The sequence below is a fragment of the Benincasa hispida genome, chromosome 5 (assembly GCF_009727055.1).
Source record: "Benincasa hispida cultivar B227 chromosome 5, ASM972705v1, whole genome shotgun sequence".
Taxonomy (NCBI): domain Eukaryota; kingdom Viridiplantae; phylum Streptophyta; class Magnoliopsida; order Cucurbitales; family Cucurbitaceae; genus Benincasa; species Benincasa hispida.
In genome coordinates, this window is record NC_052353.1 from 52,699,524 (window position 1) to 52,717,542 (window position 18,019).

An 18,019-nucleotide genomic window follows, 5' to 3' on the forward strand; every position below is an offset into this window, starting at 1 on the left:
CTCGCTAAGCGATCGTGTAGGCGATTCTACTTTACCGCATCATAGTCACTTAGAAAATCGCGTAAAGTGTGTATTGTGCGGAGCGCGCTAAGCGATCGCGTACTTCAGGCTTCATCGCTTAGTAAAAGGTACATGATCGTGTAATATTTACTAAACGAACGTTTAGCTCTAAAAGTGTTGGTGAACAATAGAGCGAAGCGTTTGTTTTATCGTGTAGATGATCGCGGGGAGTTTAGTACACAATGGTTGGAGACGCGTTGCTTCGCTCAGACGGTTCAAGACCCGGTTCGCCTGTTTGAATCAGATACTCCTTGTTTTTTAAAAGGGTTTTAAAATTGGATTGAGATAGACCTAAGTTCAAATGGTTCTAAAGAGTATAGTAACCTAGATTAATCTTTTAAAATCGGTTTAATAGGATTAAATTGGTTGGCATAAAAGATTAAATTTGTTTTAAATTTATCTATAAGGGACCTTTTGTCTAAGGTGGGTTCTTGCTAGGCTTGGGTTCTTAACTTGACGGAAACGTAACACCCCTACCTGGGAAACTACCTAAAAAAGTGAATTAGATAGATTTTCAACAAGCATGCGACAATTTGGTCAAAGACTCCGTTAAAGAGTTAAATGGATGATGATCAAAAGTTATTTAATTATCCAAGGTAAAGGTTACTCTTGGGCAAACCTAAAAGTCATTTAGTTAAAATCCTTAGCCATGTTTTTTCTAAGTAAGCTAAACCCTAGGTTATAAAATACTTAGTGGAAGGAAGAGATGTATCTGATATGTCTATGATTCCATTCACGTTTCTCCCTATATGTTTATAATGTGAGATTCATGGTTGGCCTCATGGCGCCCTGGGAGCATTCTCCTTTGGATGGTGTTTGCATGAGTCAATATCAAGGTGGATGGAGAGAGTATTTATAGTAAGTGGGTAAAGGGTGTGTGTCAACACATCCTATGGTCTCTATCATTAGTTCACACTGTGAGATCATTCTGTACTCCCTCGTGGCGCCATGGAGCGCCCTCTTTCAGATGGGTTTTGTGCAATTGGTTAAGATCAAGGTGAACTCTAGAAATGGATAGGGTCACTTGAGGTTTTTCCCCAATCGAATTTTTTCCCTTCGAATTGGCTTTTTGGGGTAAATCTCTAGGGTCTAAAATGGCGGGTCACACTTATGGGAGATTGTTAAGTAAGTTAATGATCTTTTAGCCAAATCAATTATGGCTAGTCGTTATAGGAGCAAGAGTTGTTCTAGTATTAATGACTGGTTGAGAACTTCTCAATTCAGAGGAGGGTAATTGACCTCCCTTCGGCGGCTTTTGTCCTAAACCTTTGAAGCGTCATTGTGAAACTAGATATCACACGGGGTTCATATTAGTTTTACTAAAACCTTATTAGATGTTTTTTGTTTTACAATAGGTATCACACGACTACATACAGTGGAAAGAATCGCGTAAAACGTATTTCGTGGCAAATGACCTCAAATTTGTCATGGTTGAGGAGTGTCCTCAAGTCTCGACCCTTGATGCACCGCGAAGTGTTCGAAATGCATATGAGGTGTGGATGAAAGCTAATTCATTGGCCCAACTTCACATTTTGGCTAACATACCTGATGTTTTGACCAAAAGGGTTGAGCACGTGATCATTGCATGCAAGATCATGGACTCACTGCAAGATTTGTTTGAACTTCAGTTCTTACTTTTCGAACATAAAGGGATGGATGACGAAACCAATAGGGTCAGTGGTTCTTAAACCGATCCCACTACTCTCCAAAATAGGAGACAAGATAGTAAATCTGATTTATTGGTCTTGGATACGTGTTTGGTAGAGAATGATGATTTTGCCTGGATCTTAGATTCGGGTGCTACCAACCATGTCAGTTCCTCTTACCAAGAATTCAGTTCCTGGCAAACATTGCCACAAGGAGAGATGACTCTACGAGTCGGCACTGGTGAGATTGGTTTAGCTGTTGCTGTAGGCAAGCTGAAGTTATTTGTTGACAAGAAATGTTATCTGTTACTAGATAATGTTTTCATAGTTCCTCATATTAAGAGGAACTTAATCTCAGTTTCTTGTCTCATTGAACAAGGGTATACCATCTCTTTTTCTAAGGATAAAGTGTTTATTTTAAAAAATGGAATGGAGATTGGTTATGGTTCAATGGAAAGTAACTTATATGTATCAAGGCTGTTAGTCATAAAAGCCTTGTTTAACATTGAAATGTTCAGTACGGAAACAACAGCTAAAAGACCAAAGTTTTCTCCTAAGGAAAGCGCCCATCTTTGGCATCTAAGATTAGGTCACATCAACCTTAACAGGATTGAGAAGTTGGTGAAAAGTGGACTTCTAAAGAGTTTAGAAGAAAACGCCTTGCTGGTATGTGAATCATGCCTTGAATACAAGATGACCAAAAGGTTATAGAGCCAAGGAAACCTTGGAGCTTGTACATTCAAACCTTAGTGGTCCGATGAATGTTAGAGCTCGGGATAGGTATGAATATTTCATCTTTTTCATAGATAATTATTCAAGATTCGGGTATCTCTACCTAATGCAACGTAAGTCTGAAGTCCTTGTCAAGTTCAAAGAGTATAAGGTTAAAATTGAAAACTTGCTAGGTAAGAAGATAAAAACACTACAATCTAATCGTGGTGGATAGTATATGGACCTCCAATTCTAGAACTATTTGATAGAACATGGGATTATATCCCCTCTTGGCCCCTGGTACACCTCAGTAGAATGGTGTATTAGAAATGAGAAATAGAACCTTGTTGGACATGGTTCGGTCTATGATGAGTTATACTCATCTTCCATACTCGTTTTGGGGTTTTGCAGTAGAGACTGTATGTTATATCCTAAACAATGTTCCCTCGAAATGTGTTTCTGAAACATCTTTTAAGTTGTGTAGAGATCGTAAAGGTAGTTTACGCCACTTTAGGACTTGGGGCTGTCTGGCACATTGCTGGTGACTAACCCAAAGAAGTTGGTACCGCGTTAGAAAGTTTGCCTCTTTGTAGGCTACCCCAAATAAACGAGAGGTGGATACTTCTATGATCCGAGTGAGAACAAAGTGTTTGTTTTTATAAATTCTATCTTCTTGGAAGAAGAACACATTCGGGATCGTAAGCCACGGAGTAAGCTCGTTTTACGTGATATTTCTAGTGAGAGTGAGATTGTTGAGGGTTCAACAAGAGTTATTGAACAGACCGATAGATCAACAAGGGTTGTTGAGGTCGGAACATTTAGTCAACCAGCTCAAGAGTTGAGACTGCCTCGACATAGTGAGAGGGTTATGAACCCACCGGATCACTACATGGGTTTGACTGAAGCCCAAAACGTCATTTCGAATGATGAGGTCGAGGATTCGTTGTCTTTTAAGAAAGCAATGGAGGATGTTGACAAAGATGAATGGGTTAAAGCCATGAACTAGAAAATGGAGTCTATATACTTCAATAACTTCTAGGAACTTATTGATCCACCTGATGGGGTAAGACCTATTGGGTGTAAGTGGATCTATAAGCGAAAGAGAGGTGTAGATGGAAAGGTGCAAACCTTTAAGGCTAGACTCATGGTAAAGGGTTATACCCAGGTCGAGGGAGTTGGCTATGGGGAAACTTTCTCACCTGTTGTCATGCTTAAGTCTATCAGGATTCTTCTGTCCATAGCCACATTTTATGATTATGAAATATGGCAAATGGACGTCAAGACTGCCTTTCTTAATGGTAATCTTGAGGAGACCATCTATATGACTAAATTAGAGGGGTTTATAGTTCCAGTTTAAGAGCAAAGAGTTTGCAAGCTTAATAGGTCCATTTATGTGCTGAAACAAGCATCTAGATCATGGAACATCAGATTTGACACTGCGGTCAAGTCATTTGGCTTTGATCAGATCGTTGATGAGTCTTGTGTCTACAAGTAGATCATCAACAGCTCAGTAGCTTTCCTGGTACTGTATGTGAATGATATCCTACTCATTGGGAATGATGTAGGGTATCTGATTGACATTAAGAAATGGCTAGCTGCCCAGTTCCAAATGAAAGATTGGGGTGAGGCACGATATGTTCTAGAAATCCAGATCATTCAGGATCATAAGAATAAACGATTAGCCATGTCTCAGGCATCGTACATAGATCAAATGTTGATCAGGTATAGGATGCAGGATTTCAAGAGGGGTTTGTTACTCTTCATGCATGAAATCATTTTGTTTAAGGATCAATGTCCTAAGACACCTCAAGAAGTTGAGGAGATGAGACAAATTCCTTATGCTTCAACTGTAGGAAGCTTAATGTATGCAATGTTGTGTACCAGACCCGACATTTTCTATGCAGTAGGGATTTTTAGTCGGTATCAGTCCAATCTAGGATTTGATCACTGGACGGAGGTCAAGACGATCCTCAAGTATCTTCGAAGAACGAGGCACTACATGCTTGTGTATGAAGATAAGGATCTGATCCTTACTGGATACACGGACTCTGACTTTCAGATCGATAGAGATTCTCGCAAATCGACATCGGGGTCAGTTTTCACTTTAAGTGGAGGGGCTGTAGTATGGCGAAGCATCAAGCAAGGATGCATCACGGACTCCACTATAGAAGCCGAATACGTAGCCGTTTGTGAAGCAGCTAAGAAGGCTGTTTGGCTGAGGAAATTTCTTTCAAATTTAAAAATTGTTCCAAATATGGATTTGTTGATCACATTTTATTGTGATAACAACGGGGCTATGGAAAATTCAAAGGAGCCTCGGAGTTATCGTCGGGGTATGCACATAGAGCGGAAATACCATTTGATCAGGGAGATTGTGTATTGTGGTGATGTGATAGTCACGAAGATCGCATTAGAGCATAATGTTGTTGTTCCATTAACAAAGGCTCTCACGGCGAAAGTGTTCGAGGGTAACCTGGAGAGTCTGGGTCTACAGGACATGCAACATCTTTTCTAGGGCAAGTGGAAGATGATACTGGGGAATGCCCTACTTTATTGTATATTGTACATATTTTATATTGTATTGTACATTAGTCTCCCGAGGCATTAGAAAAGTGGGAGATTGTTGGGATTGGTGTCATAATTCTCTCGGAGTCTCGTTGTTTGTAATGATACACATTGTTTTATGAATAAAATAACTTTTATTTCATTCTGGCATTTACTCATATCCAATAAAAAAAAGCTCCATGATTATCTTATGTAAACTTAAGCATGTATATGTGATATACAAATGGATCATGACTTAAGTGATTACCTAAACAAGTCTGTAGTATAAGGATTAAGGTGGGATACATGATCCTGGTAACACTACGGATACAACCTACTTTGTAGAGGTTTGCAAGTATTGTAAACTACTACAAAAGCAGATCCTGACCATTCATGTAGAGACGTACGAGCGGGGGTGTCCTATACAAAGAGTTTGTATAAGACCGGACCACAAGATGATTAGACTCTGTATATAACATAATTGATACTAGAGACTTACATCTCACCTAAACGACCATAGGTGCACGACCTCAATCTTAAGTGTTTTGGAAACTTCTGCCTTTGAGGGCGGTCCTTTAATTAGTATGGGTGAGAGTAGCCAGATTGCCAATTCAACATGCCTACCTTTTTGGAGACTTGTCTAATCTGGGAACTAGGAACTCAATACACAAGATAGAATTCACTCCTTTCTCGAAGTAGGGATAAATAGAGATATTGCTCCCGTAAGGGCTGATTCCGGGGCTTGAACATAGTGGCCACAACTTCTCTTTGGAAGAGAGGACTCAGTCATAGTAGGACTATGACTTATATTCATTAGAGGGATCAGTGGTACTTAAGAAGTTAGATGTAACTACAGAAGCATAACGGTTATTGGCCGAGTTGTAGTTACGAGCGATCTGTGAAGGGTTAATGTATTGTTGATTAGTTAAGATGGACACATAATATATCTGTGGTAAGAAGAGTTCAGATATCGGTCTTTAGTGGAGTGTCTGGCAGTTAACGAATGGTAGATCCCGTGTCTGAAGAGTTTAATCAGTTATTCACATACCGTTGGAGCTTCGAGCTATAGGTCCATAAGATCCCCTTGGTAGCTCAATGGATTCAGTTGAGGATCAGTTCTTGGTATTGATTTTAAATGTTCAAATTGACAAGAGGTAGTTCGCTTATATATGATATGATCGGTATGGTGTATGAGATACATCAAATGGAGGATTAATGTAAAAAGAGCTATGGAATAGAAAAAGAGCTATGGTTTATATGTTTCATGAAATGAAATATTAAAACTAAAGATTATAAATATAGTATGATAAATTTGTTATCATTTATATTTATGATAATATTAATTATTGGATAATTAACTCTTTTTCTCTAATAACCAATTGAGTGGGAGGTTATTGGTGGTTTCATGATAACCGTGAGATAAAAAGGAAAAATGTATTTCCTAATTTTAGTAAGTTTTGAGAAATTTGTGATTTGAGATTTTCTCTCTCAGAAATATTCTCACGGAAGTTGTCATGTAAATAGGATTTGCTAAGTGACAGCTTTGATAAGGTAAACGATCGTGGAATGTTAGTAGGCAACTGATACTTAGCCAATTGATGAGCTAAACGATCACATAGCTTCTGCTAGATGATCGCTTAGCTTTTACTAAACGATTGGGCATTGACCTATACGATAGGTTCTACCTTCTCCCACTTGCTCAATCGTTTACATGATTGTTGTTTCCTCTATCTTCTACCTCAAACCAAGTCCACACAGAGCCCACCCTCTGGATTTTCACACCGAGAATACCAAGGCAACCTTTTTTGTGGTGTCATACTCAACTCGACACTGTGAGGTTCTGTGGAGGCCATTTGTGTTGTTCGGGGTGTTCGCGACTGAAGCGATCGCTGAGTTCGAGTGCGCAGTGTTTGTGAAGTGTAGTGGTCATGTTGGACGAGCGTCCGGGTGTTGCTATGTTCGAGCATTCGTGATCAGAGAGCTTGGCGATGAGTTTACAAAAGTGTGTAGCGTTTGTCCTTGATCTTATGTATTTCATGCAGTAATTTCTGTAATTAATGCATAACCATATGTTTCTGTTTATGACTGTAATTGTAAAGTTCATATATGATTGTAATTTGAGATCTTTCCGCTAATCATGGAAATCCTCGTGTTCGATTTCCTTCACAAGAATATGTAGACATCAAAGAGATGGTTGTGATATTCCTCTCTTGCACATAATGTCAAGAATTCAGTTCTTAGGGCAGTCTTACAACTTCACACTGTTTTGTTGAAAAAAACTAGAATCGACCACAAATACATGCACCAATGGAAGATGGAAGTGGTTTCAGGTACAAAAAGTACTCAGTTTTTTTATATGGATACGTCATAATTATGCATGCAACGATAGATTTTCTTAAATTCATTCAGATCACTTGAGAGAAACATAATTGTCTAGGTGCATTAGATGGCACATACATTAAAGTGAATGTTAGTGTCGTCGATCGACCTCAATATAGGACGAGAAAGGGAGAGATTGCCATAAACGTTCTTGCGGTGTGTGATCAAAATGAGGAGTTCGTCTTCGTTTTGCTAGGGTGGGAAGGGCCTGCAGCCGATTCGAGGGTTCTTAGGGATGCGGTTTCGTGACCATACGGATTGAGGGTTCCAAAGGGTATTATAATAACCGTATACGTTATTTAAACATGCGTACATGACACAACACATGTGCATGACATTTCAAAATGTGTACAGGATACTATTACCTATGTGATGCTAGATACCCCAATGCTGAAGGATTCTTGGCATCATACAGAGGTGAATGATACCATCTTTCCGATTGGCGTGGAGCAGGAAACGCACCGACAACTGCAAGAGAATTTTTCAACACGAAACATTCTTAAGCAAGGAATGTTATCGAGCAAGCATTTGGGTTGTTAAAGGGGTGGTGGGCTATTCTTAGGGGAAAATCATTCTACCCAAAACAAGTCCAATGTCGAACAATAACTCCATGTTGCCTTTATTCATAACTTGATCACAAGGGAGATGGGAATCGGTGCAATGCTTGACGTGCCCGATGAGGAGAATTCTGCATTAGTTGGTCTTGATGGGGATCATATTGAATTTGTTGAATCATCGAAGGAATGGACTAAGTTTAAGGATGACTTGGTGGTCAAAATGTTTACTCAATGGCAGAGAGCTTGATTATTCGATGTTCATTGTTTACTTTTCTTTTACTACTGAATGGAATTTAATTATAGAACATTCCAAGTATGTTGTGAAAATGTTTTGTGCCAAGACTCTGTGTGAATAAGTTAAATTGGAACATATAATTTCAGCAGTTTATCCTTCGTTTGTGTATGTGTTTAATTTATAGCATCTTTTCATTCTACAAACATATACATGCAGCATAATGACAGGTAATGGTAAGAGGTCTAAACACGTATGATCGAAGGTGGAGGACGCTAAGTTGGTGGATGCCCTATTGTATTTTGTGGAGACTGGTTGGAGGTTCGACGATGGGACGTTTCGACCGGGATACCTACAACACTTGGAGTGAATTTTACATGAGAAAGTGCCTGGGTGCGCACTGAATCAGAACACCATTAAGTGCAAGGTGAGGAGTCTAAAGAAACAATACAATGCAGTATCAGAGATGTTAAGTTAGTCGGGGTTCGACTGGAACTAGGAGTTCAAATGTGTCTAGGTCGAAAGGGAGATTTTCGATCTTTGGGTTCGGGTAAGATTCTAGAAAGAAAAATGTATGGGTATGTGTTATAATATAAATATTAATAATGTGTATGTAAATCAATGTAGAGTTATCCCAATGCAAAGGCGATGTGGAACAAGTCATTCCCCTATTACGATGATCTCTCCCCTTATTTGGGAAAGACAGAGCAGTAGGACAATCAAGTAAGGACCCATACGTGATGGCGACGAATGCATTCAGAGTGTTTGAAGATGAGATTCGACTTGGATCACAGAAGTGTCACACACCTAAAGTTCGCCAAACATAATCACCATTAAATCAAGGTAGAATAGATGAAGAGCTAGCAGAGCAAGCTACAAGTAGAGCAGTGTACCTGTCGAGTCATCTCGAGGCAGCAAGAGGAAGAGGCCATCATTCCAAGCTGAAATGATTGACATCATGAGATCGATTGTTGAAATGTAGAACACACACATGAAGGAAATCGAACATGAGGATTTCTATAAGCAGCGGAAGGATCGTTCCAAATTTCAATCGTATATGAACATTAACAATTACAATCAAGAAACGGAAACAATAGGCTATGTGCAAGAACTGAAATTACATCATGCTCTACTAAATGATCAAGGGAAAGAGCATCCATAATTTTGAAGACTCATCTTCAATCTCCCTTGATCACGAACGCTCGTTCACAGTAATACTGCAATGCTTGAATGCTCGTACACCATGACCACTACGATCACAACGAACTCGAACACCACGATCTCCAAGATCACGAACACCGTGGACACCACACGAACACCACGAACGACCTCCAAAAAACCTCGACTGTGTCGAGTTGAGTATGATATCACCACAAAGGTTACCTTAGTATTCTCGGTGTGAGAATCTAAAAGTGTGGACTTGGTTAGAGGATGAGACCAGAGGATGACAATCGTGTAAACGATTAAGCAAGTGGGAGATGTCAAAGTATATTGTATAGACGATGCCCAATCGTTTAACAAAAGTTATGCGATCGTTTAGCAAAAGCTATGCGATCATTTAGCACATCAACCAGCTGAGTGTCTACCATATAGAAACATTCCACGATTATCTAGTCTCTACAAGCTGTCGTTTAGTAAATCGTATTTACTTGACAATCTTTCCATGAGTAATTTCTCAGAATGGAAATCTCAAAGCAACAACTTCTAAAATTAGGAAAATATTTTTCCTTTTTATCTCACGGTTACCATGAAACCACCAATAACCTCCCACTTAATTGGTTATTAGAGAAAAAGAGATAATTATCCAATAATTAATATTATTATAAATATACATGATAACCAACTTACCATAGTATACTTATAACCTATAGTTTTAATATTTCATCTCATGAAACATATAAACCATATTTCTTTTTCTATTTCATGGTCCTTAATGTAAATCTCATTTATATTAATCCTTCACTTGATGTATATCATATATCATATCGATCATATCATATATAATCGAATTACCTCTTGTCAATTTGAACATTTTAAATCAACACCAAGAACTAATTCTCAACTTGAATCCATTGAGCTACCAAGGGGACCTTATGGACCTGTAACTCAAAGCTCCAACGGTACGTGAATAACTAACTAAACTCTTTAGTCACGGGATCATCATCTGTTAACTGTTAGGCACTCCACTAAAGACCGATAGCTGAACTCTCCTTACTACAGATATATTATGTGTCTATCTTAATTAATCAACGGTGCGATAACCTTTCACAGATCGCTCATAAGGACAACTCGGCCAATAACTATTATTCCCTTGTAGTTACATCTAACTCCTTAAGTACCACTGATCCCTCTAATGAACATAAGTCATAATCCTACTATGACTGAGTCCTCTTTTCCAAAGAGAAGCTATGGCCACTATGTTCAAACCCCGGAATCAGCCTTTAAGGGAGCAATCTATCTACTCACCCTTGCTTCGGGGAAGGAGTGAATTCCATCTTGTGTAACTGAGTTCCCAATTCCTAAATCAGACAAATCCCCAAAAAGGTAGGCATGTTGAGTTGACAATCTGGCCACTCGCACCCATACTAATCAAAGGACCGCCCTCAAAGGCAGGAGTTCCCAAAACACTCAGGATTGAGGTCATGTCACCTATGGTCGTTTAGGTGAGATGCAAGTTTCCAGTATCAATGACGTTATATATAGAGACTAGTCATCTCATGGTCTGGTCTTATATAAACTCTTTGTATAGGACACCCCCGCTCACATGTCTCCACATGAATGGTCAGGATCTACAATTTGTAGTAGTTCACAACACTTGCAAACCTCTACAAAGCGGGCTATATCCGTAGTGTCACAAGGATCAGGTATCCCACCTTAATCCTTATACTACAGATCTATTTAGGTTATCACTTAAGGCATGATCCACTTGTATATCTCATATACATGCTTAAGTTTACATACGATAACCATGGAGGTTTGTTTATTGGATATGAGTAAATGTCAGAATGAAATAACTCTTATTTTATTCATAACAATGTGTATATATTACAAACAATGAGACTTCGGGAGAATTAGGATACCAATCTTAACAACACATGGGTAGACTTGCATCGTGGCAGAAGGAGAAGTATGAGCTGGAGTTCAGGCGTCGAAAGGAAGTAGTAAATGCCATATACAACATTGATGTCCTGGATGAGGATGATCAGGTCACCCTTATTGACCTTCTTGTCACAGACATTCAGAAGACAGATTGCTTCCTTGCAGTACCAGAACACGCATGGAAGAGATACTGCCTCCGTCTACTAGGAAGAAACATGTAGACTTACCACTGTATTTAAACCAATACCCCTGTATTTTGTTTATAGCTCTTTTGGATAACAACAAATGGACAATGGACTCTCATGTCGAAAAGAATGGTAACTTTTGCATACATCATGACATGTAATTTTTATGTTTGTATTATTACACGGATATTACAAGTATCGAAAAGAACATATATTTTGTGAATTTTTTTTGGAAACGACCACATGTTCGGTCGGTTCATATTATTTTTTTGATCTTCTGAAAAATGTTACTGTACTGCATCACATTCTCACCATCATAATCAAATGAAAGGTAATTATCCTATGTACAATTTCAATTCCATATATACTATCCATATTATATAAAAAGCAACTGTATGATATGTGAAATGATAATGTTAAGTTAGCAAGATTCAATATACCAATTAATTGAGTAGCAATATGAAATGTATTTTGTTGCTATGTTTTATAGATTGAAGAGAATTAGAATCATTACAGTTTTTTAAAAGAATATATGAAAAATAATATATTATGTTCTACAAATTGAGAAAAAAAATTGAGATTGTCCAGTTTATGTCATAAATAATTTGAGAAAATAAGTATATATTTGAAATTTAATCAACAATAGAAAAACATAAAACTAAAAAAATAAAAGAACAAAATAAAAAAAAACAAAAAAATAAAACTAATCTCATTAACAAAAAATTGCATCAGATCCCCAACTCAACTCAGCACTATAAACATAAACAAAAATTACAACTCAACTCAATTCAAATTTACAAATAAATACAGACAATTTAACTCTTAATAATAGTTATCAACTCAATAACTCTCTAACTTTATCACCAAACGCTTATTGCCGTCTGCCTCTTGCGCTTTCCAACTGAATCCGCAGACACGCGAAAGCCTGTTAATGGACCGAGCAGCCAAGCTCTCAAAAGCCGTTTACCTGAATTCCAACAATCCCAAGCTAGCATGGCTTCTCTTCAAGCGAATCCTCTCTTCTCCTATTGCTACTTCCTCTTCCTTCTTCAAAACCTCTCTTCAATCTGTACCCATTATTGCCCGCATCCTCATCACTGCAAAAATGCACCCACAGATCGATCACCTTCACCAACTCCTCTTGTCGCAGAACCGGGATTTTGCTCATCCATCTGGCTTTGCACTCGTTCGAGTGTTGGCTGATTTGGGTCTCTTCGAAAACGCCATTTCTCAGTTTCGATCGCTTCGAGCCAGGTTCCCTCATGACCCTCCTCATATTTCTTTCTATAATCTTCTGTTTCGGTGTTCCTTGAAGGAGAGCCGTGTTGATTGTGTGATATGGCTATATAAGGATATGGTTGTTGCGAGAGTTAATCCACAGACTTATACTTTTAATCTGTTGATACGTGCGCTTTGTGAAATGGGGTACTTGGAGAATGCACGGGAAGTGTTTGATAAAATGTCTGAAAAAGGGTGTAAGCCTAATGAGTTTAGTCTTGGCATTTTGGTTCGTGGATATTGTAGAGGTGGGCTCCATTATCGAGGGATTGAACTTTTGGACGAGATGAGGAGCTCTGGTGTTCTTCCTAATAGAGTTGCGTACAATACTGTGATATCTTCTCTTTGTGGAGAGGGTCAGAATGGGGAGGCTGAGAAATTGGTGGAAAGGATGAGAGAAGTTGGTCTTTCTCCAGATATTGTAACTTTTAATTGTAGAATTGCAGCCCTCTGTAAATCTGGGCAAATTTTAGAAGCTTCGAGAATTTTTAGAGATATGCAAATAGATGATGAGTTGGGGTTACCGCAGCCTAATACTGTAACATATAATTTAATGCTACAAGGATTTTGTAATGAAGGAATGTTCGACGAATCTAGGGCTCTCTTTGATTCTATGAAAAAATCTGAAACTCTTTTGAGCTTGGAAAGCTATAACATATGGTTGTTAGGTTTGGTTAGAAGTGGAAAGCTCCTTGAAGCTCGTTTAATTATTAATGAGATGGCAGAAAAGAGTATAAATCCCAATCTTCACTCCTATAACATTTTGATACATGGACTTTGTAAAGTTGGAATGTTTTCTGATGCAAGATCTATAATAGGCCTAATGAGAGAGAGTGGTGTTGCTCCAGACATTGTAAGTTATAGTACCTTACTGCATGGATACTGCTGTAGAGGAAAGATACTTGAAGCCAACTATGTTCTTCGTGAAATGATACAGGTTGGTTGCTTTCCCAATATGTATACTTGTAACATCCTGCTTCACAGCCTGTGGAAAGAGGGGAGGGCATCAGAGGCAGAAGAGTTGCTACAAAAGATGAATGAAAGAGGATATGGCTTGGATAATGTAACTTGTAATACAATGATTAATGGCCTCTGTAAAACTGGGAATCTGGACAAAGCTATTGAAATAGTGAGTGGCATGTGGACACATGGCAGTGCTTCTCTTGGTAATCTAGGGAACTCTTTTATTGGTCTTTTTGATATTGGCAATACTGGGAAGAAGTGTTTGCCTGACTCTATCACATATGCAACCATAATAAGTGGGTTATGTAAGGTAGGGCGGGTTGATGAAGCAAAAAAGAAGCTTCTGGAGATGATTGGGAAAAAGCTATCTCCTGATTCACTAATATTTGATACTTTCATACATAGTTATTGTAAACAAGGGAAGTTGTCATCTGCTTTTAGAGTTCTCAAAGAAATGGAGAAAAAAGGTTGCAACAAGAGCCTTCAAACGTATAATTCACTGATCCAGGGTTTAGGTGGTAAAAATCAAATATTCGAAATATATGGATTGATGGATGAGATGAGAGAAAGAGGAATTTTTCCTAATGTTTACACTTATAATAACATTATTAGCTGCCTATCTGAAGGTGGAAAACTCAAAGATGCCACTTGTCTTTTGGATGAAATGCTGCAGAAGGGGATAGCTCCTAATATATATACATTTAGAATTTTAATTGGAGCTTTCTTCAAGGCTTGCGACTTTGGAGCCGCTCGAGAATTATTTGAGATAGCTTTAGGTCTAGTTGGCCATAAGGAATCCTTGTATAGTTTTATGTTCAATGAGCTACTAGCTGGAGGTGAAACATCCAAGGCTAAAGAGCTTTTTGAAGCTGCATTAAATAGATCTCTAGCCTTGAAAAATTTTCTTTATAGGGACCTGATTGAAAGGCTTTGCAAGGATGGAAAGTTAGATGATGCCAGTTTCATTCTTCATACGATGATGGACAAACAGTATAGTTTTGACCCTGCATCATTCATGCCAGTGATTGATGGATTGGGTAAAAGAGGGAACAAGCATGCAGCTGATGAATTTGCAGAAAGGATGATGGAAATGGCTTCAGAAACTGATATCAACCAACATGAGAATAAGAATACTCGAGGAAGATTGAATAATAATGATGAAAGCGATTGGCGCAAAATTGTTCACAGGTATAATTCTTTAAAAATATATTTGATGTGGTTCTTACTTATCTCCACTAGTTTTTCTGCTCTTTTAAATATTCGTTTGACAACATTGTCTATGTGACATTATTGAAATTTAACTCGTGTTATTCAATCATAATATATTTTAAGAAGAATATAAGAGAGTTGGTGGTAGTTAAAATTTTTTTTAAATACGTATCACTTATTTTGATCCAAATATTGAATGATTTCATCGATGGGACTTTTGGAACCATTTTCTTTACCCTGAAAATTCTTGCAATTGGTTTGTTCTAAGAGTCCACTAGTGTTTTTTTTTTCCTTTTTCTTGGAAAGGAAACATAACTTTTCATTGATAAAGTAAAAAGAGACTAATATCAAAAAATACATTAACCTTCAAGAGAATAGAGAAATTGAGAAAAACAAAAGAAGAAGAAATACTATCGAGATACAAAGAGGAGAAGACATCAAAAAGCAAACACTTAAAACCTAACAAACCACCTTTAGAAAGAAAATCAAAGCTAGAGAACACATTAACTTTAAAGCCATGGCCAACAGAAGACCAATGAGCATACGAGGTAAGAATTCCAATAAGTCCAAAAGTGTGAGGATCAAACTACAAAGCAAAGCTAATTCTCAACTGTCACGTCCAATCTTGCAACTACTAGGAAGAAATGCAACTTCTTAAGGTCAAAACAGTAAGGCTTAGTCACACAAATACAAGAACTCCACAATGATCCTTTAACACTCTGCATTAGCCGTCAGACCTATGAACATCTAGCTAAATGACGCATATTTTTAGTCAGTTTTTCTTTCCAACTGCAACACGTACAATAATCCTTTGAGGGTCTTTTAGTGTCAACCTTGAAATAGAGTGAAAGTCCTTTCGAGCACTCTAGTAGTAGATTGTAATTTCCAGTTATCAATTCAGTTGAACAAGGCCAAGGATAATAAAAATAATGAGGCTATACATTAAATTAGCTTCTTTTGTGTTGTCAATGAATATTCAATTCTGTTCTATATGTGTTATGTGCTTGGCTTGGACATGCACAACTTCAACAGAAACGATGGCAGTGGCATTGCACAGAAAACTCTTAAGCGTGTGTTGAAAGGGTGGGGTCAAGGAAGTATTTCAACTTCGCAGCCACAGAGATTTAGCACACATGATTATTGGGATGGTGACGCTTAAAGTTTTCAAGTTCTTGAGGGACAGGCAAACATGGAAACATGCTAAAATCTGCTGAGGATTCATATCTTCAAGTTAGGGAGCCAAGGACATCAGTACCTCAGGTAAACCACTTTTTCTGGATTCTTTGTAACCAAGTCATAACAATGAGGAAAAGATAGGGAACGATGAACTTTGTATGTAACAAATATAGATTGGTTAGTTGTTTTGGTTCTGCATCCTTAATGCTAATTACCATTTAATATTTAATCACGGGTTTTACTTATATTAAACTTAAATTTGAGGTGCGTTCAAACTTCTAATTGTAGTGAAAGAACTTGGAATGAATGAGATCCATTTTGCTATACTGGTCTAGTGGTAGCTTTATTCTGTTATACATTATCAAGTAATGCAATTTTTATTCATAGATACCATTAAATTTTATTTTGTCAGCTGAGTATCTGACCATTAGCAACTGCCAAGTTACGAAAAATAGATGATAAGTTCTCTGAAGTGTGATGGTTTCACGATGGGTTGCTACTGCCAGATGAGCTTCCTAAAGTCTGCTGAGAAATCCATTGGACGCAGGGTCTGATAGTTTGGCTGTGAGATGGTCTATATATTTCCTTATACTCTTCAAGGTCTGCATCACATGTCAAGAGAACCCATTCCCATTGTCGCCGACATACCTAATATAGACTCTTGTATTATCGTCTATGTTGAATCGTCTGGCAATCTCTAGCTGCAAATCTCTGAAACCTCAACTTGGGTGCATGCTGAAGCCTTAACCTAATTTCTTCTTCACCAAAAGTGGCTTTCACTTCCCAAGGCACCCCCATCTCTAGTTCAGCCACCATTAATGGAGGTAAACTATCAGAATCTTTAGGTCCTCTTGACATGGTGTATGAAATTCTGCTATGCCCAAGCTTTGTTCAGCATTCCCAACAGTATCTTCTAGCACGAATACATTTCCACCATTCGAGGTGTTAATAATGGTGGCGTGTTGCCTTTTTCTAGTAGGGCACTGGCTGCCATGACCAGAAGTCAGAGGACATGAAGAGGTTAAGGACTTTGCAGGGTCGATGGCTTAATGAGCCACCTTCAGCTTGATGGTTTATTGCCCCTGCTGGTCACTCATCTTCATAAATAAACAATGGTCAGTGTCAGGAAAACTGGGAGAGTTCAATCGTCGGAAGCTTTTATAGAAAGGCCCAATCCGTTTTGCACCATCAGCATCTTGAACCGAGTCGATCACGAGCTGGAGTATCCTTAGAAAATGGCCTACTTTCTTGATCAGGTAGCTTAGCTTGTACATAAAATATTTACTTCAAAACAAAATTCATATAAAAAAATTCTGATGGACTCGTCCATTGAAAGTTGTCGAGTTTCTGATCTAAGATTATGCTTTTTAACAACATTGCAGGGTGAATGGAGAAAGAAGATGGATATCCAGTTGGCTCAAAGAGAACTTTGAAGAATTCAACTTGTTTGGCTGAATACGTTTAAATTCATAGCAAACCGTATATATACACACATATATATAGAAATTTCATGTTCAAACTACTTTTTCGGTTAAACCAGGGTATCATCTTCTAATCAAGGCATCAATGGTATTGCAATGGATGTCTAAGCATGGAACAAAAGCATCTGAACGGTGAAGGGGTAAACTCATTGACCTGATCATCAGCAAAAGTTAGTTTTTGTTCAAGTAAGCTGCTCAAAACATTGACTTTTAAGAAAATTTATAGTAATAACAAATATTAAAGGAGGAACTGGAATCTGAAACTAGCCTATGGTGTTGCCTGCACACACACACACACATATATATACACATTATTTCAATTTTTGGGATTTGTATTTAAAAAATTCTTTATTGTTAGGATTTTTTATTTGGTTGGGTTTGCTGAAGAGAGCTAACCTAATAAAGACCAAAAAAGTCATTTTTTATGCTCACATGACCAATTTTTGGTTCTAATTGAGCACTTAATCCACATATAAGGAATGAGAAACATAAAATAATT

At 38.0% G+C, this 18,019-nt stretch overlaps 1 protein-coding gene across 1 annotated transcript; it reads left to right on the top strand.

Moving 5' to 3' along the window:
- The first annotated feature begins 12,225 nt into the window (after positions 1 to 12,225).
- On the top strand, positions 12,226 to 16,808 carry LOC120078141 (pentatricopeptide repeat-containing protein At2g17140). The gene is made up of 3 exons (XM_039032362.1): positions 12,226 to 14,842; positions 15,896 to 16,123; positions 16,452 to 16,808. The coding sequence occupies exons 1-2, from the start codon at positions 12,345 to 12,347 to the stop codon at positions 16,020 to 16,022; spliced, it is 2,625 nt and encodes an 874-aa protein (XP_038888290.1). The 5' UTR covers positions 12,226 to 12,344; the 3' UTR covers positions 16,023 to 16,123; positions 16,452 to 16,808.
- The last annotated feature ends 1,211 nt before the right edge of the window (positions 16,809 to 18,019 follow it).

Bases quoted from the DNA above. Each gene is read 5' to 3' on its own strand.
- LOC120078141 (XM_039032362.1), top strand. From the start codon at position 12,345: ATGGACCGAGCAGCCAAGCTCTCAAAAGCCGTTTACCTGAATTCCAAC. The intron at 14,843-15,895 runs GTATAATTCTTT...CAACTTCAACAG, and splicing joins TGGCGCAAAATTGTTCACAG to AAACGATGGCAGTGGCATTG.